Below are 27,502 nucleotides of genomic sequence, written 5' to 3' on the forward strand. Positions count from 1 at the left end.
TGAAATCCTCTACAATGTCTTTTTTCAGAGTACTGTAATTTTCCTTGAAAAGATCTTTGACTTCTTTAGTTAGATTAATTCCAAGGTATTTCATTTTCCTCGGTGCTATTGTAAAAGGTATTGTTTCTATAATTTCCCTCTTAGTGTGTTTGTTGGCTGTGTAGAGGAATGCTACTGACTTTTGGGTATTGACTTTGTAACCTGCTATGCTACTGAATTTCTGTATTAATTCTAATAGCTTCTTGGTGGAGTTTTTTGGGTCTTCCAAGTAAAGTATCATGTCATCAAGCAGTCACTTTTCAAAGAGATAAATAAGCCAAAGAGTAGATCCTGACACAGTCTAAGCCTGAGCAACACGCACAAGCTGGTGAGGACTAGGCCACTGTCATGCTACAGGGCCAGCCTTCTGAGCACCACCACCAGTAGCACTCCCTAGGTGACCAGTGACAAGCAGACGACGCTCAAATGAATGAGAGCAGTTTCTAATAATGTTCCCCCTCAACATGGCAGGGAGCCAGGGCTTTTTCCAACCCAGTCCCAAGATAAGCACTTCACAGTGGAGAGGGGCGGAGCCACTTTTCTTTCTTTGTCTTCCCAGAGACTGTGACAACTTGGTGAGAACAGCATGTCTTCCCACCAGCGTAAATACTTTATGAATGCCTTTTTGTAAACCTTCCTGTCAGAGGGAATTACTCTCCAGAGCAATTGCCTGAGCCATTGTAGCTGGTGGCCATTTGAGCCCCCAAATAATTCTATAATTGGATTTGCCAGGGAAAATGTAAAACAGAATGAAACTAATTCAGGTATTACCAAGAGTGAATGTGCAGGGCCCAGGCACCTATTTCTTTCCTGTGTTGGATATGACTAATAACTCAGATTAATCAATTTCCCTGCGGGGAATAAGGGGTGGATGCAGGTAGGAGGTGAGGTGGAGCAGGCAGGCGGGATGGAGAGGGAATGGCAGAAACTGCTGTTTGCTCTGCAAATGGAAGCCCACATGGTACACGGTGTCCTGATACGCTGGTGGCCACAGCAGGCTACAGTGGAATGAGACACGGACTAGGGTCTAAGGACTCCAGGGCCACCACCCAAGTACTATCTTTCCAGAACTCAGGAATCTCATTGTTAAAGATGGATGACATCAGAGTCCCTGCCCATGTCAGAGCTTTGCAATGTTAAACTGGGTGTGCTATGCAAAATAAAACTGTAAAATGTGACTGCTAAAGATGATGAAAGCAACTATTAATAAATGATGAGGCACTGAACAAGGCCCTGTTCATAACACTGCCTCATTTCATCTCTAAATGACCGTGTTTGGGGAAAGAATTAAGAATGGGAGGGGTGGAGTGAAATGACCAGTCGCAAAACTAAGAGGCGCAAGAACTGGGATCTACACTGAGGCCCATCCAGCATCCGGGCAAACCCAGGCCTTTCCAGGGCCCCGTACTGCTCTCAGGCACATGCTTCCTGGAATGAGGAGATGCTCTGGAGTCTCTTGGATAGATGTCCAAGAGATGCTCTTGAGCAAAAATATGCCAGAACAGAGGATACAGAGTCTGCCAGCTTTGGGGCAGTGAGAGCGAGAAGAAGAAGACATACTAGCATTTGCGTTTTTAAAATAATCACTCTGAGGATACAGAAGAAAATCAACAAAAGCTGGGAGGAGGGGAACAAGGACAGGGTTAATAGGTCAAGTATGAAGGTTTGAATTTTTGAACTCTGTGAATGTCTTCCTGCAGGAAAAATACATTTAGTTTTCATGGAAGATCATGCCATAGAAAGGTAACTGTGGGGCCAGCGATGTAGCTCAGTGACACAGAAACTGCCTGGCAGCACAAGGTCCTGGATTCAACTCCCAATACCTAAATAAATAAATGTGACTGCAGTTATGCGGGAATACTGATGCCCTTTTGATTGGTATGGGAGACTTACCAGACTGCTAAAATGTGGATACTTTTATAATCCATTTTTTACAAAAAGACAAAATATGGCTTTTAGAATATTCTATTCTAAAATACTTACCTGTATCTTTATGGCCTCCCCAATCCAATGAGGAGCCAGCTACAATTCAGGATGCCAGAGGCTGGCAGACTTCTGAAATGGTGGAGAAATTAACATTTATCAAGTACCAGCCTTGGCCACAGACTGCTTATTCAGGCAAACGTGTCACAATAAAGCACTCCCAGGCTTATAGTGCCTTGTGGGAAGGTCGTGCCTTACCTTGATCAAACTCAGACCCTTGCCGTTCTAGCTGTTTCCGTAGCTTCTCATTTGTTTTAATAGATTCTTCTAAACGTTTTCTTAAAGTTCGAATTTCCTGAATATGTTCCATTAGCAAATCTACAGGAAGGAAGGACATTTTTAATTTAAAGTCTGAAGCCCCCAACAAATTGAATAATTTATAGATTATGCAGAGATCTTGAAATTCCAAACAGCACTGGATGTATTAAGATAGTTGGCAACTGGCAACTCTTTCCTAGGCTGGGGGAGACTGAGCCACTTCCCACAGCCTGCAGACACAGCTCTGTAATGATTCTCCGCAGCCCTCTATGAGGAAGCTATTTCACATCACACGGAAAAATTATATTCCATACAATTTTAATGCTAACTCTAATGTAGCCTTTATTCTTCTCAATATCAAATATTAATTTAAAATCTTCCTCATGGTGAAACTAACAGATCACTTTCAAGTCTGCCTGAATTGCCTGAGAGTTGATTTAACTACCTCCATAATGAATCCAGATATTTTCAGGACTAATTTTTTGAAAGGAATACGTTATCCATTTATCACTTATTAATTCAAGTCTTAAAAATAAAGCAAAACAATACCAGCAAGAATGTAATAAGGGTGATCTCAGGAGTGTATCCTGTTAGCCTGAGTAAAAATGGCTATGATCTTTTGAGACTATTTATATCTTTAGCCTTAGAAAAGGTCTTTTCCAGTGTCTTCACCAAATAATTCTACTTCTAGGACTCTAAAGAGATCACTGAGAGACTGACAAGTATTTGTCAGAATGCATGAAAATGTTCATCTCAGCATTGCATGTAACCGTAAAAGCAAAAATAACTCAATTTGTTAAACTGTAGTATATCCTTTATGATGCAGTATTATACAACTACTAAAATTATGTTATGAACACTATATAATACCCTGGGAAAATTATGTTATTATGTTAAATTTTAAAATAGATATAAAATTCGTTATTCAACACAACATGTAAAAACTAACACAGGCATGGAAGACAAATATACAAAAGAAGGAAATACACATAGGTATGAACAGCAGCGAATATCAGGGTGATGGATTTTGGACTTTTCAAAATTTGGTATTACATTTTAACATAATCCTTAATGATAGATAAAAACTTTAAATTTCCAAATTTCCTAAAACAAGCACCTCTTATCTCGCATCCTGTCACAGCTCACTGCAACAAAGCAAGAGGCAAGCACAGCTGCAACCCAGAGGTAGCTTTCTAGAGTCAGTGTTTAAAGCATAATCACATTAAGTATCCAAAGGCAAAACTAATGCCTTTAATTCATCAATTAGGGTACACTCTGTATGTCTTGGTAATGTTTGTTTTAAAACATTATACTAATGTTATAACCCAGTTTTAATTCCTCCAAAATGGCTTTCATTTAAAAGTAGCACAATGTTACAGATCTTTTCCTAATTAAATAGTAATTTTGCCATGAATTTGAATGTTTATGAGATGACTTAATTCCCAGACCTTCAGCTATCTCCCATTAATGCCAGAAGTGAGGCGAGTCCCGGGTGGAATATCTGCTGTGTGTGCTGCAGTACAGCACCGAGGCTCTGCCCGCAACCCGGTTTTGGCCCATCCAGCCCGGTACCCCCGTCCCCACTTTGCGGCCCTGAGGTCTGCTCCTAGCGGCTAGGCCAGAGTTGGGCAGCAACAGCGTTACTGCAACCATCCTGCTGGCTTACGTGTCACGCCCCGCTGCCTTGGGGGGCAGGAGTACCTCGTGGCCATCAAGACACCCACTTCTGCTGAGTCTGCCTCAGGAGCTGGGCCAACACTCAGGCTGCAGGAATCGCGCCCAGTCGAACTGGACACCACTTATTAATTATGCAGTGACAGAGAGGGGAAGGAAACACGATACTGTACCAGCCTTTACAAACAGGAAAAGAAATGCCTGTCTCTCTTACAGTAAATCCTTCTGATAAATGTACTCTTTAAAATCATAATCCTATAAGAAGCAGTCACTACACACACATTGCATAGACATCCTCACACACACACACACACACACACACACACACACACACACATACACACACAGCCCACGCACAAAGTATCTTTTACCTAGTAGCTCCAACTTAGAGAATCCATCTTAAGAACATGACCCCAAATAAGGGAAAAGCTTCATGTTCAAATATACTCCCTATAGCACTGTTTACAACTGTGAATTCTGGAAATGGCCTTAATGTGCAGCAGCAGGGGACCGTAAGGAAATGCAGTGGGCTCTCCTGAAGCTACCAAAACTGACATTATCTAAAACACGTCAGGAAGCTTCTGATAGGATGTTAAATGAGAAAAGAAAAAATACTGAACTAGTTCCCTACGTAATTATAAATTGACAAAAGGAAAAACAGATGCAGACTAGAAAAGGCTAAGACAAATAAACTTAAGATAATGGTGGATATGCTGGGGCGGCTGTAAAGCACCATTGGCGTGCGGGGCACAGGGAGCCAAAGCCACAGGTCCCTGGAGGAGCAGACGCAGATGCCTACACAGCTAAGAAGGCGGGCAAGGCAGCAGGGTGAGAGAAGCAAAAGAGTCATGTTCTGCTCGGAAGGAGGCTCCATCCACCTGGGTCCACAACCCCCACGGCACTGAGTCCACACCGAGGCCTCAGAGGAGTGGTCTGGGGACGCTGGGAGAAGGACTGAGCTCCACGCTGGGCTCACACAGGCGGTGGCCCCGGGGAGATCGGGAAATACTTTGCAACCTGATCTAAATTCAAAGAAGCCACAAAAGACCTAAAGAAATCAAGGAATCAGAAACCTACAACAATGCCAGAGGGATCCAGAAAGCCCAAGCAGCGTGGTCCAGCCACTTGGCTGCAGGGTGAGCTGAATCACACCAACACCGTGAGCTTCCTGTCCCAGCAAAGTCTACACTGTGGCCTCTGGGCATCCAGGGAAATGGCCGGGGGGCCACTCTGGTGCACAGGTCCCATTCTGGTCTTCATGCTGTGTTGGTGGGACCTCCTTATGCATTTTCATCTAAAAAGTGGGGTCTTGTTGCTTTGACAAGATTTCAAATCTTTTCACACCAGGACCTATGTGACCGGCTGTCAACAAAGAGCTTTGGGTAGGAGCACTGCCTGCTTTGTGCCGTGCAGCCCACACTGCTACTCATGGAATAAAGGAGAGAACAGAGACCTAGGGGAGGTCCGGACTCTGCACCTACTGACCGCCTGCTAGCTGCAGCCCAGGGCCAAACCTTCTGCACACAGTGCTGCTGGCCAGGGCCGGCCATCCAGGTGCATTACCTATGTGCTGTCATGGCAAAGCTGGGCAACAGCAATGCAGGCCGCACACCCTGCAGAGCCTGGAACATTTACTATCTTTGCCTTTATAGGAAGAGTTTGCCGAGCCCTGGTCTATGTGGTCTGGCCTAGCCAATCCCTTGACTCTTAGAAATATGCTGAATTATAAGCATTAAACCTTGCATTTTACCCTAACAGGAGGGAAGCAAGATTCTAAGTATAGCCAAATGTGGTGGTCACACTTGTAATCCCAGCACTCAGGAGGCTGAGGCAGGATAACTGCTACAAGCTCAAGGCCTACCTGGGCCATACAGTGAGTTCAAGGCCAGGCCAAACTACACAGCAAGACCCCGAAGACCAAAAAGACCAAAAAGTCAAAAAATAAACAAACAAAAACCTAACCAGCCAACAAAACAATAAAAAAAAAAAAAGGCCTCCACATACAGGAAAGGTGACAGGATGAGGGACACTGTGGTGGGCTCCTGGGAATACTGATTTTACCAGCTCAGTTCATGGTAAAGACAGCACAAGGGTGTTAAGGTCTGAATGTCCATGTCTCCCGCAGCCCTTCCTGCCAGTGTGATGGAGGCAGGAGGTGATGGCCTCTGGGACGTGAGCCATGATCACTGCCCACTGCTCTTGTGACAGAGATTCCAGAGAGCTCTCCTGCCTGCTTTCCTCCACGTAAGCAGGCCATGAGGAGACAGCATGCTGACCTGGAAGGGGACCCTCACCAGGACCCAACCATGCTGCCTAGCACCTTGAGCTTGGACTTCCAAGCTCCAGAACCATGAAAAGCAAATGTCTGCTGTTGGTAAGCCACCCAGCCTATGTCTTTCTGCTACGGTAGCTTCAATGGGCTGACTCAAAGGGCCTGGCCTATGTGCCAAGTGTCACACTAAGAGAAACAAAGCAAAAGAGAAATCACAAACTTGTACTCAGACCAAATAATCAGAACAGGGGGCTGAACACTCTTGGATATCTACAACGCAAAGCAGAAGCAGCTTCAAACTAACACTGCCTGAGGGTGAGAGAAACAAAAGGAAACTGACCGAATTGGCACTGACTCTGGACTGCAGTGTTTTCCAGTCTGTCCCTGCCAAAACACCATCATTTAAAGAGCAAAAATGACTTCTCCCCAGCCACCCACACTTCCACCACCACAGCTTTCTCCAGTGATAGAGATGTCACCCCTGGCCCACTGTGGCCTCCCTGTTGCCTTTTGTCTGAGGAGGTCCCCACACTCTGCTTACCCAGGCAAGGCAGCAGGTACAGTTTAAAAATGATCATGGTATGACGCCTATCAAGGCATAGCTTACCTTGAGAAAAATGGTTCATCATCATTTTCACCTTCTCGGTCTCACTGTCTTGCTTCTGGTCTCGTGAGAGGGAGGACTTGTCGGATATTTCATCATCAGACAGCATGTGAGAGGCAGAAGGCTCAGGAGAGTCAGGCAGAATATGCTGGTAGGTTAAGTTGTCTTCTTCAATCCTTAACCATTAGGAATGAGAGATTTGTCATTTTTCACAAGCTAGGGCCACAGTGTGAGAATACTCAAGGTCACCCTCCCTGTGTAACTCCCATGTTTGCAACTTACTCAGCCCTCTCATCTCCCTACAGGGCTAAGTCCTGGACATCTGAAACCTGAAGGAGCTCCGCAGACTGTAGTGTGGAGCCAAGAAAGAAGGCAGTGAAGGACCATGCTTGCCCCAGCTCTGGCTTGTAGGGGAGCAAACAGAGAGGGCACGCACGGGTCAGCTACACCACTTACCAAACTTCCACTCTGGACCAGACACTGGATCTGACGGGGTCCTCATAGACACACTCTGAGGAAGACAGTGCTACCTGCACTCCTTTGGAGCTGGGGACACTGAGGCCCATCGTAAAGCAGTCTCAGCTCATCAGATGCACCACTCCGATTTCCTCAAGACCTATCTGACTCCGAGGACCCTGGGAGAGGCGGAAGGCTGGCCCAAAGCCATGAAACAGCCTTATGGAATTGCAAACCTCAAAGCCTCCTGGTCCCTAAGCAGTTCCAACAGCAGCACTCCAGCAATCATGCGGTTATTAACCTGTATTTCCCGAGGACCACCTATACCACGAGGAAAAACAACCCCAATGCTGTGGAAAGTCCACGTGAATCTCCATTATAGATAAGCTCCTTAATTTAAGCTCTTTGCTCTCCCACTTTTTCCTATTACTTCTTGTCAGTGGCCACAGTCTCATTATTCACGAGCTCAGACAAGAGCAAAGGACTCCAAAGCTGCAACACATTCATTAACAGGTAAACACCAGCTGCAACTGTGCCCAGACAGCGTGATGGATGCAGAGGCTTGCTGCTGCCCACAGAAGTGCAGATCAGGCCAAGGGCACCTATCTAATGAGCTTGGGAGTGACCCCTCGAGGGCTAAGCCTACAGCAAAAAAAGGTAAAAGAGAAGGAAAAGCAAATCTGCCAGAAATAGAAAGGGAAGACCCTGGTTGAGGAGGCTGAGAGAGGCTCCCCATCTTCCTCCAATGCATTCTCCCGACACACTCGGTAGTCCTCTGGGGACCAGGACTGTGGTTCAGTGGTATGGCACTTGCCTTAGCAGGAACAACACCCTGGGTCGGATCCCCAGAACCACCAAAATAAAATAGTCTTCCAAATGGCCAATCCGATTAGAGTCAGCCCCGCTTCTGACTTCCTCCTGTAGAATAGTGTCGGGACTCTTTCACACAGTATTTGAGAACTAGCCCAATGGGCCCAGCATGCCTCTCTGGCTTCACTGCTGCAAGGGGCCACGTTTCCCCCACCGCCAGCATGGATGCTCTCCCAGCGGCCCTGGGCCCCTTACACTTATTACCTGGAGAGCCCCTCCTTGTCCTCGCCACAGCCTGACAGTGGGGTGTGATCTTTCATTATGAGGACAGAAATAATGGGTTGAACTGGGATGGATCTTTGAGATACTATAGTGAAGAAATGAGAATTTCTTTGAAATTCAAAGAAGCCCTGATGAAAATATTGTCCAGTGAGCTGTGGTACCTCCCTGCCTGCTCAGTGCAGTTTGCTTCGGGTTGGTCTGATAGTTCAGCTGACCAAAGCCTCTGCATAGGCAGAGTGCAGTGGCTGGGGTTTGATCCCTGGCCTGCCATGCCGGCCCCACCCTCAGGGCACACTGAGGCAGCGACTGAGACTGGGCATGCTGGCGTGCACTTATAATCCCAGCACTTGGGAGGCTGCAAACAGGAGGATCACTAAGAGTCCGGTCTACATAGTAAGACCCAGTGACCCTATAAACCCTGTCCTAAATACAGAAAAAAAATTCATTTTTCATCTAAAACTTAAGTCTATTTCTTTATTTTTGCCCCTAGGACTCCAAAGGGCCACATCCGTACAGAGAAGGATGGTATCCAGGGCTCATATAAGCTTTAACAAGTAGAGGAGGGCAAGATGGTGCATTTTCAGCTGGCCATGGAGGCAGGCTGAGAAAGTGTATGAACACAAATAGTCTTCCCTCAGAAGAGCACAGAACAGGAGTGTGTGCTAAAGCACTGGAGTCGGACAGACTCGAGTGCAAGTCCTAGCCCACATACCAGTGCAAATGTGCAGCTCTGACCCTAAATGGAAACAAAAATGCTCCTTCTATTAGTAGGGTGAGAACTAATAGAATGGCACACCTACAGCAGCAGCTGACACACTCCGACACCCAGGTGGCGCTAGGCAGCCCCTGTCCTCCTCTGAGGAGTCTGAGAGCGGCAAGGTGAGCACAGAAAGTACTGCAGCACCATGGGATAGATCGCTGCTTAATGCAATTAGGTGGCGGGTGCAGCGATAGTAACAGACCCTGGGACACGGTGAAAAAGTAGGGCGCTGGGGACAGCCACGTCCATTTCCACTCCAGCGGACTCTGTTTACAGCCACAGGAGGAGGGAGGTGGAGGGTGTGGCCCAGGCACAGCCACAGTGGAACAACACAGAGCCAGGTAAGACCAAGTACAGGGGAAGCGGAGGGGGCGATGGACCAGCCTGAGAAGAGCTCAACACCAGAGCCAGGAGTCTAGGAGTTTTGTCCTGCAGGGACCCAGAAGCCAAGAGAAGGAATCTGTCATGTGGTTCAAAGCACCCAGCAAATGCCAGGCGTCACCTGAATGGCACACAGCATGAACAGGAGGCCACTGTCAACTCTGTACATGTTTATGCCTTATTTAAAGTCACAGAAAATGGAAGAGAATCAGAATATTTGTAAAAATCTGGCAGGAAACCAAAACTCTTCTCAGTATTTGCTGCCCACTTACCTCTCTACTGGCTCTTTCTGGAGACTCAGTTCCATTCCAGCTGATTTCCCTGAAAGCAGACATAACATCAAGAAAGAAAGAAAATCTTTTTAAAGTGTTTCCTAATAATTTCTTGCCCACACATTTGCAGGGGCACTGTTTCGCTTGTTTAAACTCTCCTTACAACAGTTCCAGATAGGGAAAGTGCAATTACCAGCAGTACAGCTCAGATGGCAGGTGCTGGCACTGCTCGGGCACTCGTTCCAGTTGACGCACTGAATCCAAAAAGCAGTCATCGAAGCACTGCTGGGTGCGGTTCCTTTTCCTTCTCTAAAACTCTGATACTAGGGCTGGTCAGATAGCTCAGTGGATTAAAGCACCTGCCTAAGCAGGCGCAGGGACAGAGGTTCAATCCTAGGCATGCTGTGCTGGCCCCACCCCAGGGCGCACTGTGGGGGCGACTGAGACCGGGCATGTTTGTGCACACCTGTAACCTCAGTGCTTGGGAGGCTGAAAACAGAAGGATCACTACAAGTCCAATCTGTGTAGTGAGACCCTGTAGACCCTGTACTAAACACATTTTTTAAAAAAACTTCTGATAACAACAGAATATACACATCATAGGAAAAGGGCAACAGAATCCAAAAAGCTCACTCTCTTCCAGCTATCCTCTGCAGACACAGACCAGAACTAGATTGCTTTCCCTTCTCTCTTGCATGCATTTGGGCAGAAATGAGGCTGCAGTGCCTTAATTTTCTTCAATCTGCACATCATTGCAAGCATTTCTTTTACTAAATTTGCTTTAGAAATCTGAGTTTTTAATGCTTATACTAATATTCCATGGTGGGCACCCATGTACCAGTTTTGCCAGTTCTTTATATGAAATTTAGGTCACCTCCAAATTTTACTTTAATAAATAAATGAAATAAACATCTTTGTGCATACAGCTTTATCTGCATTTAAATTATGTCTTTTGGAAAGACTGTCAGAACTAGGATTACTAGGAAAGGTAGTATTTGAGTGCAGCTGAAAAAAAGAACACTCTCTACAGCAGGCAAAATGACTAAAGGAAATGACAAAAGAAAATAAACTAAAGCGCAGGATGTTGTTGGGCAAAAGACGCTCTGCTCGATCCCTGCATGTCATCATCCGCTGTTTGAAAGGAAGCATGAGCCCAGATTTCAAAGAGACTAACAACTTTATTTTAAAAATACTTCAGAACTCTGGAAATTGCAGACCAGGATGAGCTCTTTGAAGAAACTGACACATGGCTAAAGAAAAAAACAAACACTTCTATAGCTGCACTTGAAAAATGAGACTATAATTAAACTGCACCCACACATACAATTTTTAAAACTACCCCTAAAAGGAAAATTTCTCAAGCCCACAGTGTAGGAAAAGAGCTTGCATGTTTGCTTTCTGTCTGTGGCTCTCACCTACTAGCAGGGCCTGGTGCTGATGTCTAGGCCCTCTCCAAGCCACCAGCCAGTTGCCTGGGTGCCAAGAGCACATACATAACCTAGGGCTCAACAGCCACCTTCTACTGAGGGGCACTGTCACCATGAGGAAGGACTTCAGTGAGCTTCAGTACCCAGGCACCAGGCCCAGTGCAGCTCATTGATTGCCACTCTTTCCTTTCAGCCCCATAACAATCCCAGGCACATGGTGCTGTCACCTCCATTTCCCAGAGAACAGCAGAGGCCCAGGAGGTTTGTGGTATCCACCCTCCACCCCCGCTCACTCTCACTCTCCAGCACTTTACAGATCAGTAAGGGAGGTGGAGGCATCCTGAGATCCAGTGCGATCGCAACTCTATGCCTCTGATCTCTTGGTCACATCCTGGCCCAAAGGGCATGGAGACAGCATGGTTTGCAGGAAGGAGGCAGAGGCAGGCAGACCTCCACCACAGAGGATGCACTCCAGGCCCCATGCCTCTGTCCTCTGCATTCCTCCTCCAGGAGAAATCCACAACTGATGGGGTCAGATTGCAAGGCCATGAATGAAAGTCCCAGACAGGGACAAAGTCCCAGATAGCTACTGAAAGAACAACTCTAGCTGGCAACTTTCACTTCATGCCTGCATCAAGTCTACTCACCAGCACTCAGCTGATGGTAAGATGCTGCCCTACAGACCCTGAGGACGGGCCAGTTGCCCAGCCCACCCTCCAAAGAGACATCTGCAAACTATGAGGCGGAAGGCAGGTGGCAACTGCTTCACATGTACTCATTCTCCAAAAGGAAACTTCACAGGTCTGGACCCTGGGCTTGGGGTGCGTGTCAAACATGCTAAGTCTCCTGACCATTAAAGCCACTTACAGCCATCATTACACTTGATGGCTGTAAGTGGCTTTAATGGTCAGGAGACTTCCATTCCTCATAAGACCCATGACCACAGAAAGAAGTGCTCCAATGCCACCAGCAGCACAAGATTCCCCTTTTTCAAATAAAAGACCAGTTGGGGAACCTGCAATAACTCAACGGTGGCTGTATTCCACCCACTCCCCTGTCACTACAGGGTTCTTTTAAAACTAAATGACAAATGGTTACTGTGGGATTCACAGGGAGATTGTAACAACTGCTGCATTGACTTTCTCGGTGGAAACTGCCTTCACACAGGTGACAGGGCACCATCTGTCGGGCTTAGGATGTAGGTCATGAAAGTGCTGCTCCCGTCTCCCAGGTAAATCCTGTTGTTACACATCAAAGCTGTGTAGCTTGCGGCTGTCGGGTGGCTTCATCTTCTCAAATGAAAACCATTTAGCTGTCCCCTTCCCATGTAAATAAGCGAGAAGACTTACTGTTGTGCAAGGCAGACTTGAGACTGGCCGGCCCACCTTCTGAGGCCTCTCCACACTGTCCCGCCCTGCGCTCACTTGGCGGCCAAGGTGGAGGCTCTCCTACAGCAGCGCTCTGCAGCTCACACCCGTGAGTCCTGCAGAGCACAGCTCCAATAACACAGCCTGGCCTCACCGCCAGCCCGACCTCAGTGCTGCTGCCTCTCACGCTCACATGAGATGTGGATGTTCAGCATCCGCCAGGGGACCGGGCTGGACACTGAGGATCCACAGGAACATGGAGCCACCCTGTCTTCCATGAGTTCACACAAGAGTGGGGACACGGGGCCCAAAAGGCAAGAGTGTAACAGTGCTGGGATGAGGGGCAGGCAGGCAGCTGTAGACGGCCATACAGAGGGCATAAGCATACTGTGGCCTGGGTCACCAGGGAAGACGCAGAGGGGGTGAAGCACAGCTATGCCTTTGAAGTAGGAAGAACTGCTTTACAAAGGGAAGGAGGAAAGGGGCCCTGGGGAAGGTAGGTACCAGGGGTGAGTAGGAATCAAAATCTTCCATTTGATCTGAAGGCCTGGATCACTCTGCCAACCATACCATGGGTACCCTGTCATCATAGTATCACCTCCCAACCTCCTAATATTTGCTGAGGACACCAAACACTCTAAATAATCTCATTTAATCTTCATGACCAACTCTGTTAAGATGGGTGCTACTATTTCCAGTTTTTTTAAATCTATTTATTTGGTACAGGGTCTCACTAGGCAGCTTGGACTCATAGCGATCCTCCTGTTTCACCCTCTGCAGTGCTGAGATTATAGGCATGTGTTTCAGTGGCTGGCACAGCATGCCCAGGGTTCCAGAGCCAGCACAGCAATGTGGTACCAGGGATCAAACCTGGGTCCATGCGCTTGCCTGGTAGGCGCCTAGACCACTAAGCTATCTCCCCAGCTTGGGTGCTCCTATTTCTGCAGAGATAAATGACACTTAAAGAGGTAAAATATCTGCAAATCCAAATATTTGACTCCAAAAGTCTTGTTCTTTCCATCACAAGCTCTTGGGATGGTCTCTATTACATGATCATGTGACTATCAAGCATGAGCTACAAGAACCCACAATGAAGAAAGGGAACCAGAGTCTAATCCCACTTGGGGTGAACAGAGAAACATCCTTAGAGGTAGAATCTCTGAAAGCGGAGGAGGAGGACCACCTAGAGAAGGGGCCTGGGACAGGTGAACACTCAGAGTGGGGCAATTGCAGGGCTGGCCCACGGAAACATTTGATCATGCATCCAACTTGATAAGAGTGTGAGAAGCTGGTTAGTAGTTAAGACAGGTTATGGAAGCAAACTGCCTGGGCTCGAATTAAGACTCTGCTACTCCCTGTGTGACTCTAAACAAATTAATCTCTCTGTTCCTTCTAGCAAATGAGGATACTTCATAATAGTTCCTCATGGGCTGACAACAATGTCTAGCACAGATTGAACACTCAACAAGACCAGAGTTCCTCATTTCCTAGCTGCTTTCTCCATCATCCTCATTATAGGAGGATAGGCTAGAAAAGGGAGATTGGGAAAAGCCTGGAGAAGAAACAAGTGCTTTCGGTTCATCCCTGTCAGCAAAGGAGGGTCCGGACCAGGGATCCCAGCAGCCATCTTTTGCTCCAGCGCCTTAACACTGACACTCCAGGGAAACTCACTGAGGACCATCCAGGGCTTCAGAGATGTTAATTTGACCCTAAAAGGTTCTGTGAATTGGGTGTTAGAATGCTTAGCTTATGGGTAAACAAACCGAGGCAGGAACCAGGTGGGGAGCCAGAGCCCTAATCCCCTGGCCTCACATGAGGCTACATTCTTCACTGTAGATCACATGCTTAGATGTGCAGGGCATTATTCCTAAACCCCAGTATAGTGGTTGATACCTTGTATCAACTTGGCTGAATCTGCTTGGCGCAGTTCTGGGCTGTAGAGGGCCTGCCCTGGGGTGTGATTGGTTCCACCCTGAGGCATGATTGGTTCCACCCTGGGGAGTGATTGGTTCTGCCCTGGGGTGCTATTGGCTCAACCCCAGGGCACGAAGGGCTGCCCCAGAGTGACTCAGCACAAAAAGTGTACATAAAGGAGTTGAAGAAGGCTGCAGCCGGCCACCCTGCCCTGCTTTCTTGGAGAATTTCCAGTCTTTGGAGGAGCTTGATCTTCACAGCCACACTACCTTGGAGGAGCTCCAATCTTCACAGTGGAGTGCCGATCTTCACAGTCAGCATAGAAGGAAGAGAGAGGCTTGATGGACGCCACAGCTGCTGCTCTTCCTCTGCTCTTCATTGTTTTCTGCTGCCATGAACTGCTATCATTTGCCTTGGAGCCAGCGGAGTATGAACTGAAACCTCTACAAACTGTGAGCTAAATAAACCTTTCCTTCCTTCATTTTGAGTGTTGGGTATTTGTTCCAGCAACAAGTAAGAATAATTAAGATAGATTTTGGTACCGGAGGACTGGGGTTATGGCTGTGGCTACGCCTGACAATGTGGATTACAAGCTTTTAGGAATGGTTTATGGGAAGAGATAGGAAAGGTTCAGAGATGTTGCCTACAAGCAAAGTGCTGGAATAGTTTCAGCTGTTCTATGTGGGAGATTCTGGCCAAAACTCAGACCAGAATGCTGATAGGAAGCCTGACTGTAAAGACCAGGCTGCGAAGAAGGACAGCATTGGTTGTTGGACTGCAGATGATTTGTGTTATGGCTTGGCAGAAGGCTTGTCTGCATTTTGCTTCTGTCCAGATACTTTGCCTGAGACTGAAATTAAGCACAGTGAACTAGTTAATCTTGAAAAAGAAATTTCAAAGCAGCCAAATATTGGGGCAGTAGCATGGTTGTTGTTGGGGGCTTTTAGCCAGATTTATGTTAAGAATCAAGAGCAAAGAGCCCAAAAGGATGATTTAAAATGTTGTGAGTTTGGCCAGAAAGGAAGCAACAGGAAGACTGTGAACTGTGAAGACAGAGCTGAGAGGACCTCCACTGCTGAGACGGAACAGGAGTCCTAAGGGCATCACAGGAGGTGGCAGGTTCTTGCCCTTTGCAGCCTCAGAATGGCAAGGGTGAAGGACTTTGCTTTGAGGCAAAAGCCACAGAGCCTCATGTTCTAGAATGGAGGTGGCAGCCACACCAGATTACAGAATGACGCCAACATAGAGAATTTGTTTCTCAAAATCAGGGTCAGAGAGCTCAGAAATCCAGGCACTCAATCCCTACAGCTAAGAGAGAAGGAAGCCTGGCTACTGCTCCATCTGGCATCATCCATGTGGCAATGGTTTTTAGATGCATGCAGAATGCAAGAGTTCCGAGGTTAAGAAGGCTTCCACCTAGATTTCAGAAGGCCTGGGAGGCCAGGCAGTGTGCCCCTGAGAAGGCAGTGTGTAAAGCTGTGAGTGAGAAGCCTCTTCAGTGGAAACCTCAGAATGTTTGAAAAAGCCAGGAATGTGAATTGTCTAAGGAAAATTGTCTAAGGAAAGCTACAAAAAGGGAACAAAGCAGGCCTGAGAGAAAAGCCATGGGAGCTACCAGCACAAGTGCTATAGGGGTGGAGCCACGTAAGGCTTTTGGAGCTCACAACTTATTACAGGTTGCATTGGATGTTCCACAGGGAGCTACAGGACTTAATGTTTCCCCTTCTGGATTTGGGGCTTGTTTTAGTTCCAACTGTTTGTATCTGGCTGTGTATGCCTTTTGGAATGGCAATGTTTATCTTGTGCCTTTGAATATTAGAAGTGTTTAACTTTCATTTGTAGAGGGGTTTACAGATAAGAGTTTGCCTTACATCTTGGAGGCTTGGGACTTGGACTTTTCAACACTGCTGAAACTTTTACAACTTTGGCAACTCTTATAGATACACTAAAATGCCTTTTGCATAAAGGGATGTGCATGAGTTTTTGGGGTGCCAAGGACAACATGTTATGGTTCTAATATTCTACAATGTTCAAGTAGTAAAATGTTAATAAGCATATGTATGTACCTAGAAACTGGCTTATATGTCTGGGTGGATTGTAGTGGTTGATACGCTGTGTCAACTTGGCTGAATCTGCTCAGCACAGTTCCAGGCTGTAGAGGGCCTGCCCTGGGGTGCAATTGATTCTGCCCTGAGGAACCAACTTCCTCCCAGAGTGACTCAGCACAAAAAGTGTATATAAAGGAGTTGAAGAAGGCTCCAGCTGGCTGCCCTGCCCCACTTCTTTGGAGAAGTCCGTGTCTGGAGGAACATAGTCTTCACAGCCACACCACTTTTTTTTTTTTTTTTTTTTTCTTTTCTTTTTTCTTTTTTTTTGCAGAACTGGGGATTGAACTCAGGTCTTTGCACTTGCCAGACAAGCACTTATTCTACTGAGCTATCTCCCTAGCACCACTTTGGAGGAGCTCTGATCTTCACAGTGGAGCACAGGTCTTCACAGTCAGCATAGAAGGAAGAGAGAGGCTTGATGGACGCCACAGCTGCTGCTCCTCCTCTGCTCTTCATTGTTTTCTGCTGCCATGAACTGCTGTCGTTTGCCTTGGAATATGGACTGAACTCTCCAGTAACTGTGAGCTAAATAAACCTTTCCTTCCTTCATTCTGAGTGTCGGGTATTTGTCCCAGCAATGAGTAAAAAGTAACTAAGACTTCCCCTCAGCGGGCCACATGCTCCACATTACAAAATGGAATTCAGTTATTCACTCACTCATTTATTGAGCCTCTCAAACAATATGCATTGAGTGACAACTCCATGCAGACACTGTCTGTGCCCTGGCACTACAGCAGCACATGTCAGGCACGCTGCATGTGGCCGAGTGGGGCTCACCATCTAGCAAAGGAAGCAGAGCTCCAACAGCTGGGTGTTGTACAGATGGAGTGAGCCAAAGAACAGGAACAGCAGGATAAGGGGGAAAGGAACCGTCATGATGGGGCAGGGCCTTGCTCCTTGGCACAGAGTTGCCAGAGAGAAGCTGGCAACTTCTCAACAAAGTGGCAAAGGGAAAAGGATGAGGGGCACCAGAGAGAAGAGAGTGCAAAGGCCTGAAGAAAGAGCACAGTGGGAAAACTGCAGGGTCAGGGCGGCCTGCCAGGAGGACCGGAGGAGCTGGAGGGGATGAAGAGAGATGAAGTCCATGATGTAGCTGTCCTGGCACAGGCTGGAGGCCCTCATCTGCACTTTCACATGGAGCACAAAAGAAAGCCTGATTTCTGAGCAGAGAAGGGACACGATCTGATTCATACCTGAACAAGTCACTCAGAAGAGTGCGTGCAAAGTGGGCTGCAGGGGGCAAGGGCAGACGCACAGGCCAGCAGCCAGCAAACTGCAATGGCGGCAAAGTAGGGCCGTGATGCCCACCCAAACACGTGCAAGGGAAGGCTGAGCTTCGAGGCAGCAGTGGGCGAAGACAGACAGTGAACGGGGTCATCCTAGAAGCGGTGAGTGAAGCACTTCCCCAGGTCAGGGACTCGACCACGGCAAGCTCAGAGATGGAGACAAGTGCTATTCGCTAAATTTTGCAATGTCAGTGACAGGCACAGTATTTCAGGGGCGAGGCTAGGAGCACTAAAAGCCCAACTCTAATGGCTTTAGGAGAGAAAAGGGACTGGAAAGTAATACTGCTGGTTATAAAGGAAAGGGACAAAATAACAACTCCAGGATGTGCAGCTCAGCGGTAGCATGGTCAGTTAGCATGTGGGATGCCAGATCTGACTTCCAGCACTGAAAAAGACAGCACAGGAGCAACTGAAAAGGATTAAAGTACTGACATTGTAACTGCATTTATGCATTAATGTTTCGTGTATTCAAACAATTAAATTAAATCAACAGGGACACAGGGTTATAATAAAAATTATAATTAAAATGGAATATAGGTAGAGACAAAGGGAGCTTATATTTCCAATAAACAATGTGACAACATATGGAAAGAATGAAATCAAATACCTTTTTTACTTATTTTTTTAACTTTTGGTACATGATCTCACTATACAGTTTGGACTCATAGTGATCCTCCTGTCTCAAGCCTTCCGAGTGGTGGGATTATAGGTGTGTGCCACCATGCCCGGTTCTGTGGCTGGCACAGCACACCCAGGGTTCCAGGGCTGGCACAGAATGCAGTACTGGGGATCAAACTCAGGGCCTTGCACTTGCCAGGCAGGTGTTTATGCTGCCAAGCTATCTCCCTAGCTGCCAAAGTACCTTTTAAAGTCAATACCTAACTATACACCATTGGCCTAAAACCAAAAAGAACTGCAAGCAAATTGTGGAATTCTAGCAGGCCTTTCATAGTGATGTGGTTGGAGCAATTCTGGAGTCTCTTGCATATATCACGGAGATGAGCAAATCAGTAGCAAGACTGATGCTGTAGGAGCCAGGTTCTTACTGCTTAAGCAACAGAGAGAATTTACAAACATGGAGGTGGAAAACACAAGAGAGAACTCTGTGAGTGTGGCTTAGAATTATTAGGTAGTAGCAAATGTCATAATTCTTTAAAGTAAATTATACATTTACAAACACACACATTCTTCCTGCTAAAGGGCCTAGAAACAATGACACCCCCATAGCAATAAACTCACCCAGTACCAAGTCTTAGTTTTTCAAGAGCATTCCCTACTAAAAGGAACCAAGGCTGCTTGGAGAAGTGGCTGAGAGAATGGGACAGTATGAGAAGAGCCTGGAACATTTTTTTTTTGGGGGGGGGGGGAGGAAATAAGAGTCCTCCTGAAAAAATATGGAAATGAATCAAAAGGAACTGCAATTCGCCGAGCGTGGGACCATGAGTACATCAATATGAAAGGCAGAATGGAAGAGTCCACTGAATACAACACCCTACTAGCCTAAGCTGATGAACAACAAACATACAAATGGGTTTAGTAGAGAAGGCATCCTTTTAGCAGCTGTCACCAGCTGTCACCTAACAATAAAGGAAGGAGGAGATGGCGTTAGAAAAAGAACCACCAGGTAGCCACCACCATAAAAATCCTTGACCCCAGCAAGAATCATCCATGCATGCTAACAAGCCTGAGTAAAGTTCGAGAGGAGTAGACTATTTAGAGAGCTGCAAAGTGTTCCCATCAATTATTTCACAGGGGAATACTGTATCTTATCATGGAGGAACCAGACAGATCTCACCAAAGTCCATCAAAGTTAATATCGCCAAGACCAAGAAAACTGGTATTGTGTATCTCTTTAGCGCGGCATCACGAGAACAGAACACCGTTCGTGTAGCTTTCTGGCAAAAGTGCATAACTCATCTCAGCTTGTCAGGAAGCTCATCAGGAGGAAATAACAGATAATTCAAAAAATGTGGGACTGGCCTGAACTCCTCAAGAATGCAAATGTCATAAAAGATAAAGAAAGTGTAAGGAAGGGCCCAGATTAAACAAGTTCGAAGAGCAATGACAGACCCCAGGGCAGGGGAAGGCTTAGAGTGGGCCTAGCTCAGTGGCAGACGATTTGCTTAGCATGTACAAGGCACTGGGTTTAATCTCAATCCTGGGGGGGGAGAAAATCGTAACATGGAGTGAGACTCAGTCAGAAGCAGGAAAAAAAACCTCTCATAAACACTGTTGAATCAATAAAAATCTGAATACATACCACATTAAATAGCAGTATTTGATAATTATACAGAAGAGAATGTCTTTAGCCTGAAGAATAACCTGGAGTAGCTTATGGGGAAGGGATATCAAGTGGTCAGTACACACCCTCAGAGAGTCAGCAATATAGTATGTAGGTGGAGCGAAAATAAAACCAATAGGGTAAAATGTTACTAACTAATGAAGCTAGATGAAGGGTGAAGGGGAATTCTTTGTTATAGTCTTTAAAAAACATCTAAAAATTATGTGGTAACATTGTTAAAATAATAGCATAAGCCAAGGTGGTGGCATGCACCCGCAGTTCCAGCTGCTAAGGAGCTGAGGCCAGCAGACTGCTTGAGACCAGAAGTCTGAGACAGCCTGGGCAGCATAGCAAGCCACTGTCTCAAAAGAGAGCAAAGGGACTGGCCGAAGAGCTCAGTGGATTAAAGCACCTGCTCAGGCAGACACAGGGGCTGGGGAGTTTAATCCCTGGACCTGCCAAGCCGGCCCCACCCCCAGGGCACACTGATGGCAACTGAGACTGGGTGTGGCGGTGCACACCTGTAATCCCAGCACTTAGGAGGCTGTAAGCAGGAGGATCACTTCGAGTCCAGTCTATGCAGTGAGACCTTGTAGACCCTGTCCTAAATACAAAATAAATAAATAAATAAATAAATAAATAAATAAATAAATAAATGAGAGAAAAGATGGGAGGGAGGAGAAAAGGAAAGGAAAAAAAAACCTAGCATACAGCAAAAATTTTAAGATTTTCTTTCATCCTTTCTCAGTCACTCCTGACCCTTGAATATATTTGAAACTATTTTGTTTTGGTTTAGCACTCATGAGTGTATACACACACACACACCACACACACACTCACACACACACACACCATTTTTCTAGGCAATACAAAAGAATGGGCAAGCACTCACACACCTTGCTAGTCTGGCCCAGAAGACATCTGACCTGGCCCTGTGGCTTGGCACAGACCAGAAGCCACATGCACGTCACCAGTACCGGAAACAGCGGCCAGGGCCTTCTGCTGTCACCTCGCCAAGGCAGAGGTGGAGGGGACAGCAAAGCATCCCTTCCTCTCAGGCCCACTCAGGAAGTCCCAGGTCCACCACTGACCGTCTAAGGACACCCCTCCACCGCACTTACCGCCAAGGAACAGCTTCTCCAATCGCTCCAGCAGCGCCGCGCACTGACTCAGCTGCTCCTGAAAACCCGTGGCCACACAGTCGTCCACGTCGCTGGCCTGCAGCAGCTCTGCAAACGCCGCAATCATGGTGTTCATGTGCTGACGGTAAACCGCACAGATGCCGTGGCCGTCCTTAATCTGTTGTCGCTGAAGGGAGAGTTCCCTGGCCTGGGACTGAACTAATGAATCGTAACTGATAAAAGAGAGGAAGAAAATGCTTGCATCATTTTAGAACTGAATTTTTGTGACCTTAATGCTGATTTAAAATATGACAGAGCAAACTTTTTTACCTGCAGCTGTACAAACATACAGTTTTAGAAAAACTGACACTGTACAAATACACTCCTTCAAGATTAAAGAGCTAAAGAGCTAGAACAAACTCTTCCACAACAGTTTTAACCTTGTAGAGCCCCAATTAAAATATAAATTGACAAGGACTCAAGAGAACAACTAGTTTTATTATGAACTATAGAAACAAGGGTCCCAAGCATTCAGGAGCCTACCAAAGACTCTCATTGACTTTCAAAAGAGAAAGTATAAGACAGAACTTTCTCCTCCAAGTGAAAGGTCAGAGGACAGTCATACTCCTAGCCACCACTAGCAGGGTACACAGGACCTGTCGATCAGTGATGGAAGCAGTTCACATAAGCTGTCTGAGTCTCTCAGACTCCTAACAAATGTTTTAATGCTTCCTTTCATAGGAAACAAAAGTTATCACAACGTTAGGTGGTGAGGAAGATTCAGGATTCGCACACAACTCTGCAAAGCTTGATTATGCAATCCTGCCTCGTTAGCACCAGGGCTATCTTTTCCTGTTTGGACCCAGGAGTGTTAGCCGGAGCTCAGAACACAGGTTGAGGGCAAGAGGCTCACATCAACTGTAGCCACAGTCACCTGGCTCCAGAGAGTCGGTGGAGCCTTCAGTTCCCCTCGGTGCCCTTCCCTGAAACAACAAGAGTATGTGGGCCTGGTGAGCCTGTGACCCCAGTGCCAGAGGAGGGGCTGGTTTAAAAGAAGAGGAGGAACATGGGTACTAGAGTGGGACAACAGGAACATGAGCCCTGGAGCAGCTCTGACAGCCCTAGAATACTCGCAGACAAGCCACAGCAACCTGTGTGAGGCTCCTTACTTACAGAAACAACAGGAAAGCACCTCATGCTCAGCATTTGGGGAATTAAATAAGAAAAGTTCTGTTAACCAGGGGCCTGACACAGCAACCCACCAGTAAATACAAGCTTTCTTCAATCTCCCTGCTTGGGAAGTCTTAAAAAGCTCGCTCTGGCTCCTGACAACTCAGAATAATGCGCTTGTCTCAAGTTAGTGACAAATGAAGGTCAAGTTTACAAATGACCCCATTTTTGCCATATCTCATGAAACAAAACTGTATATATTTATACCCATAAGGCATTATCTTCATGACCTAAGAATTCTTTCTCTTTCAATACAGCCTTATTTTTCTAAGATGACCTGAAAGGGTAAAGATATGAAAAATATTTATATTCCTCCCACTCTGCCCAGGACATGTTTTCATTCCATTGTGCAGCAAAAGCCAGCAACGGAATCCAAGAATAACCACTGCAGTAAAGCTGCCATGCTGTAATTCACCAAGTGACTGGCAGGAAACCTTTACCCCAGGCCCCAGCCCGAGGAGGCAAGCTCTGCTGTGCCAATTTCAGAGGACACTCAACTCATGACTGATGAAGCTTTGTGGCCACAGGTTTCATTCCTGCAAGGGCCTGGCTCCCTGACCCCACCACAAAGTCCTCCCCAGCGCTGTGCAACAGTCATGCTCCACGCCAGCTCTGCCCAGTGGCAGCATGGTAGGCTGCAAACTTAGACAGCGGAGAAGGCAAAAGTGGAGTGTACCTTGAGGGTGAGAGATCTCTGAACTTATTCTGCATGTTATGGATGTCACTAAAGAGTTCCAGGTTCAAATTCTGCTCCTTCTGCAGCTCATACTCGTGCTTCACCAGCTGCTGTTGGAGGCCTTCCAGTATCCTGCCATCAATCATTTCTGGGGACAACGGACGGAGGATTTTCATATGTTTTACATACTGTACTTGGTGCAGACTTGAAAAGGTCCGTTCTTCTTCATCAGTGCTGCCTTTGAGCTTGTTGGAACCATCCTGGGCCCCTTCTGTCCCACACATGACTGTAATAATGGCCTCACTGCACTGGGAATGCTTGTGAAACTGAAATACAAATTTCTGGTAGACATCCAGCTCAGTTTCCAAGTCACGGATTTTCTGTTTTAAGTACTCGGTATCACTTGAGATGTCAATGTTCTCAGATTCATCCGTCCAGATTACATTGTCTTTAACAGAAATCTGACTCTTAGAACTCAATTGAGTAGATACTGAGGTTGAGTCCAGCAAATCTTCAGGATTCTCTATGCATGCCGGTACTATGGAAAGGTTATCAGTTGGGCAAACTTTAGAATCTGAAAATGAAATATGTTTACGTCAGAATCTCCTTGACAAGTACCCTGCACTCCTATGTTACAGCAGTAACTGAGCTAACACTACTGCAGCAGCCACCTATAAGCCTCCCTGCCTCTAGTGTTTTCTGTTGTGGTTTAATCTTAAATGTCCCCCAAGGCCAGCCTGCAATGCTACCAGAAGTAGCAGAACTTTCAGGGGGTACAGCCTATGGAAAGAGGCTAAGTTATGGGGGTGCACCCCTGAAGGGAAGACTGCGCCTGATCCCTCCGGCTCCCTGTCCGCCTCTCAGCCACCAGAGGGAGAAGCTGGGCTCCGCTCTGCACTCTGCTCCAGGACACTCTGTCTTACTACAGACCCAAAGTGACACAGCCAGGCAACTATGGACTGAATTCTCAGAAACGTTGAGCCAATATATACTTTTCTTCCTTTTCAACTGATTTTCTTGGGTATTTTGCCACAGCAACAGAAACCTCTTACCTCTTGCCTCTCCATCTACCCCCTTGCTCAGAGCAAATGTTCAAGAGAGTGAATCCACCACAACAAACCATCGACAGGCCTAAAACTCATCGGTATGCGCACTCCCCACCTGAGACACCTATGCTGGTTCTAGCAACCTTTCAAGAAACATGCCCTGACTCCACCCCTGGAGATTTCCTACAGATTAACCATGGCTCCCTGCACACCCCATGCTGTGGATGTGCTGGGCCCCCTGCCTGCAAACCCCTCAGCTCTCTATTCCATTCCTACTCCCAAAACTCCTACTTGGCCTCCCAGCTCTTATTTTTCTCAACTCCAAACTACGTAAAAGTCATAGTTTTTCTCTCTGTGCTTCCAAAGCTCTTTATACACACTGTATATGTTACCCCAACAAACATACTGTGGTCTGGGGGCCAACACGGGAATGACAGTTGGCTTACACTTACTTATTTACACTCTGCCTAACTAGATTGCACACTGCTTTACAGCAGGGACATGGCCTTTCACCCTTGTGTTCTCAGTGTCTAGTATAATACCTCACACAAACCAAAAGTCAGTTGACCATTTGAGAAATATTGAGGGTATCATGAAGCAACATTAAACAGTGGTAACTTTCAGCATCCCCAGCAGGAGAGTATTTTTCTCATTTCCAAGTCCTCTAGTACCCAGCAGCTGTCATGATGGCTCCTTTGTAAGGTTTTTCACTAACACACAAGCCTATCAAGAAACACTTCCTGAAACCAAGCTTAAATCTCCAGAGATGCAGCTCAGCTTATTTGAAAGGTGAGTTGGTGGGTCAGAGAGAAAACAAAGAAGAGTAGATCACAACTAGATTTGCTGCCTCCTGGCTACACAGCCTTAGGCAAGTAACTTACTATCCACAGCCTCAGTTTCCCCTGCATGGAAAATAAGAGAAGAGATGCCTGATACACTTGTAGAGAGATTTCAGGCTGAGGCCTGACTACACAGCTTCTACCCTTATCCCTATACCACAATGCCTACTTCTCAGAGAAACCGTAACTCCATAGAAGGAGTTGTTCAAATACCTAAAGAGACAGCAGAACATAGTGGGAAAAACAATTCTGAAATCCAACAGATGTGGGTTTCAAACACTGAATTTGCCTCTTCCTGGTTGCAGTCTTAGTTATTTAGGCCAAGTGGTTAACCTCTCTGAGTCTCAACAACTTCATCTGTAAAGTGGAAAGAATATCATTTACTGTGCAGAGTTGTCTTTGTTTTGTTTTACAAGATTTTATGGGGGCTGGCAAGATAGCTCAACAGACTAAAGAGCCTGCTTAGGCAAGCTTAGGCAAAAAGCACATGCCTGTAATCCCAGCATTGGGGAGGCTGAAAACAGGAGGATCACTACCAGTTGAAGCTGTGTAGTGAGACCCTGTAACAACCAAATACATTTTAAAAAAAAAAAAGATTTTATGAAACAATATCTGCAAAAGCAAAAAAAAAAGCTCACACAGCACTTGACACATGGCGGTGAAGGAACCTAAGTAATGTGAACAGCTCTTCAATGACAGAAGGCGACACCGAGCCCTGGCAGTGATGCTGCAGGAGCAGCAACGTGGAATGCACCAGCTGACCTAGGAGACTGTGTGGAAGAAAAATCACACAAACATCCTGAGAAGCTGCACGTTCCAGTGTCTGGTTCTGCAATCCATTCTCTTCTGACTTGGGGTCCACTCTGGTCTCTGGTCACGATATAAATACCAGGAAGTAACTCTTTCGTTTCAGATGGCAGCTGCCACCTGACCTAAAGTAAGCATTCCTAACAGAGCATGCTTCCTGTGTACAGTCTGTGCGGATCACTATTCTGAGGCTGCTGAGAGTAATTCATCTGTTATGTCAGTATCTGGCACAGGGCCTGTGGTGGTTAGTCTTGATTGTCGACTTTACTGACCAGAAAGACACCTGCGCAATTAGGAGGGCACACTCTGGGCATGTCTGGTTGGGTCCTGGGGGCAGGACCACGGGCATATTTGGTTCCTGACCCTTTCATCTCTAGCTGCTTCCGGGACAACGTGGGTTGAAAAGCTTGGCTCTGCCTTCCGCCATGACATTTCTGCCTTGCAGTCAGCCAACCAGGAATAGAGACCAGGAAACAAAATAAACACCTAGTCCTTTAAACTGTGTATGTCAGGTATTTTGTCCATTAAAAAAATAAAGAATAAATTTTTAAAAATGGCCAACATAAGGCCAATGACAGAGAAGGGAATTAGTATGTACTTCTAGCCAAAGGAGGGTGAGCAAGAAAGATAAAGAAAGAGCTCTCTCAACAAAGCTTTGCTCTAGTGAATCACCCTCCAGCATAAGGCAATACTTTTGCTATAATCATCTCATTGTAATGGAACTTGGTCTTTATTTCACAAGAAAAAAACTTTGCTTCTTAACCAAAGGTTAGTTCCAATGACTTTCATTAAGTAATCATGAGCTAAAGACAATGTAAGTCTCATACATGTCCATTTGTGATGTTGTGGGCAGCTGAGACATTAGCCACACACAGAAGTACATCCCAGATAATGCCTGGGGTTGGGGTGTACTCTCCCATGAACACTTAGACCTGCATTTTTAAAAAAATTTATTTAGTACAGGTTCTACAGGGTCTCACTATGTAGATCTAACTTGTAGTGATTCTCCTGTTTTCAGCCTCCCAAGCACTGGGATTACAGGTGCACGCCACCATGCCCAGTCTCAGGTGCCCTCTCAACACACCTGGGGGTGGGGCCAGCACACTATGCCAGGGATCGAACCCGGCCGCTGTGCTCTGTCTAAGCAGGCGCTTTAGTCCGCTGAGCTACCTGGCCAGCCCCTAGACCTGCATTTTTAACCTCTACCCTAAAAATGCAAGACACATAACATTCAGACATATCCTACTAATAGTTTTGACTTCAGAAATTCCCCCCACACACACACAAAGCCCACAATCCATGCAGGTATTTGTGATTCAGCAGAGGTTACAATCTGGCTTCAGGGCGAGGAGACGGCAAGTCTCGCCACAAGTACCAACGTGGCGGCATGAGGCACAGTCCGTGCTCAGGAGCCTTCGATAAAGGTGTAAATGTGCTGCTTCCACTATTTGGCTATGAAGCACTTTGTAGAGGGGGGGAAACGGAGGACTGCATGCGGGCTGTGGGGTAAGGAATTCTCCCAAACTCTGTGCGGATTTAATTATGTGCAGCTGCTTCACTCCCAAGGAGGGAGTTCTTTGAAAGCAGAGGCAGCAATTAGTTGATCTTT

The 27,502-nt window shown here is 46.5% G+C and overlaps 1 protein-coding gene across 4 annotated transcripts in view; it reads right to left on the bottom strand.

The window, feature by feature from the left end:
• Positions 1–27,502, bottom strand: part of Cdk5rap2 (CDK5 regulatory subunit associated protein 2) — a 210,533-nt gene that overhangs the window by 30,890 nt on the left and 152,141 nt on the right. For all 4 annotated transcript variants that reach the window (XM_023701591.1, XM_023701590.1, XM_023701589.1 and 1 more), the window contains exons 24-28: positions 23,202–23,775; positions 21,296–21,528; positions 9,792–9,840; positions 6,834–7,006; positions 2,221–2,340 (exon numbers count right to left, since the gene is read on the bottom strand). In XM_023701591.1, coding sequence (XP_023557359.1) covers positions 2,221–2,340; positions 6,834–7,006; positions 9,792–9,840; positions 21,296–21,528; positions 23,202–23,775 — 1,149 coding nt within the window. The remainder of the gene's footprint in view (positions 1–2,220; positions 2,341–6,833; positions 7,007–9,791; positions 9,841–21,295; positions 21,529–23,201; positions 23,776–27,502) is intronic.

The sequence above is a fragment of the Octodon degus genome, unplaced genomic scaffold, assembly GCF_000260255.1.
Source record: "Octodon degus isolate 3935 unplaced genomic scaffold, OctDeg1.0 scaffold00137, whole genome shotgun sequence".
Classification (NCBI taxonomy): domain Eukaryota; kingdom Metazoa; phylum Chordata; class Mammalia; order Rodentia; family Octodontidae; genus Octodon; species Octodon degus.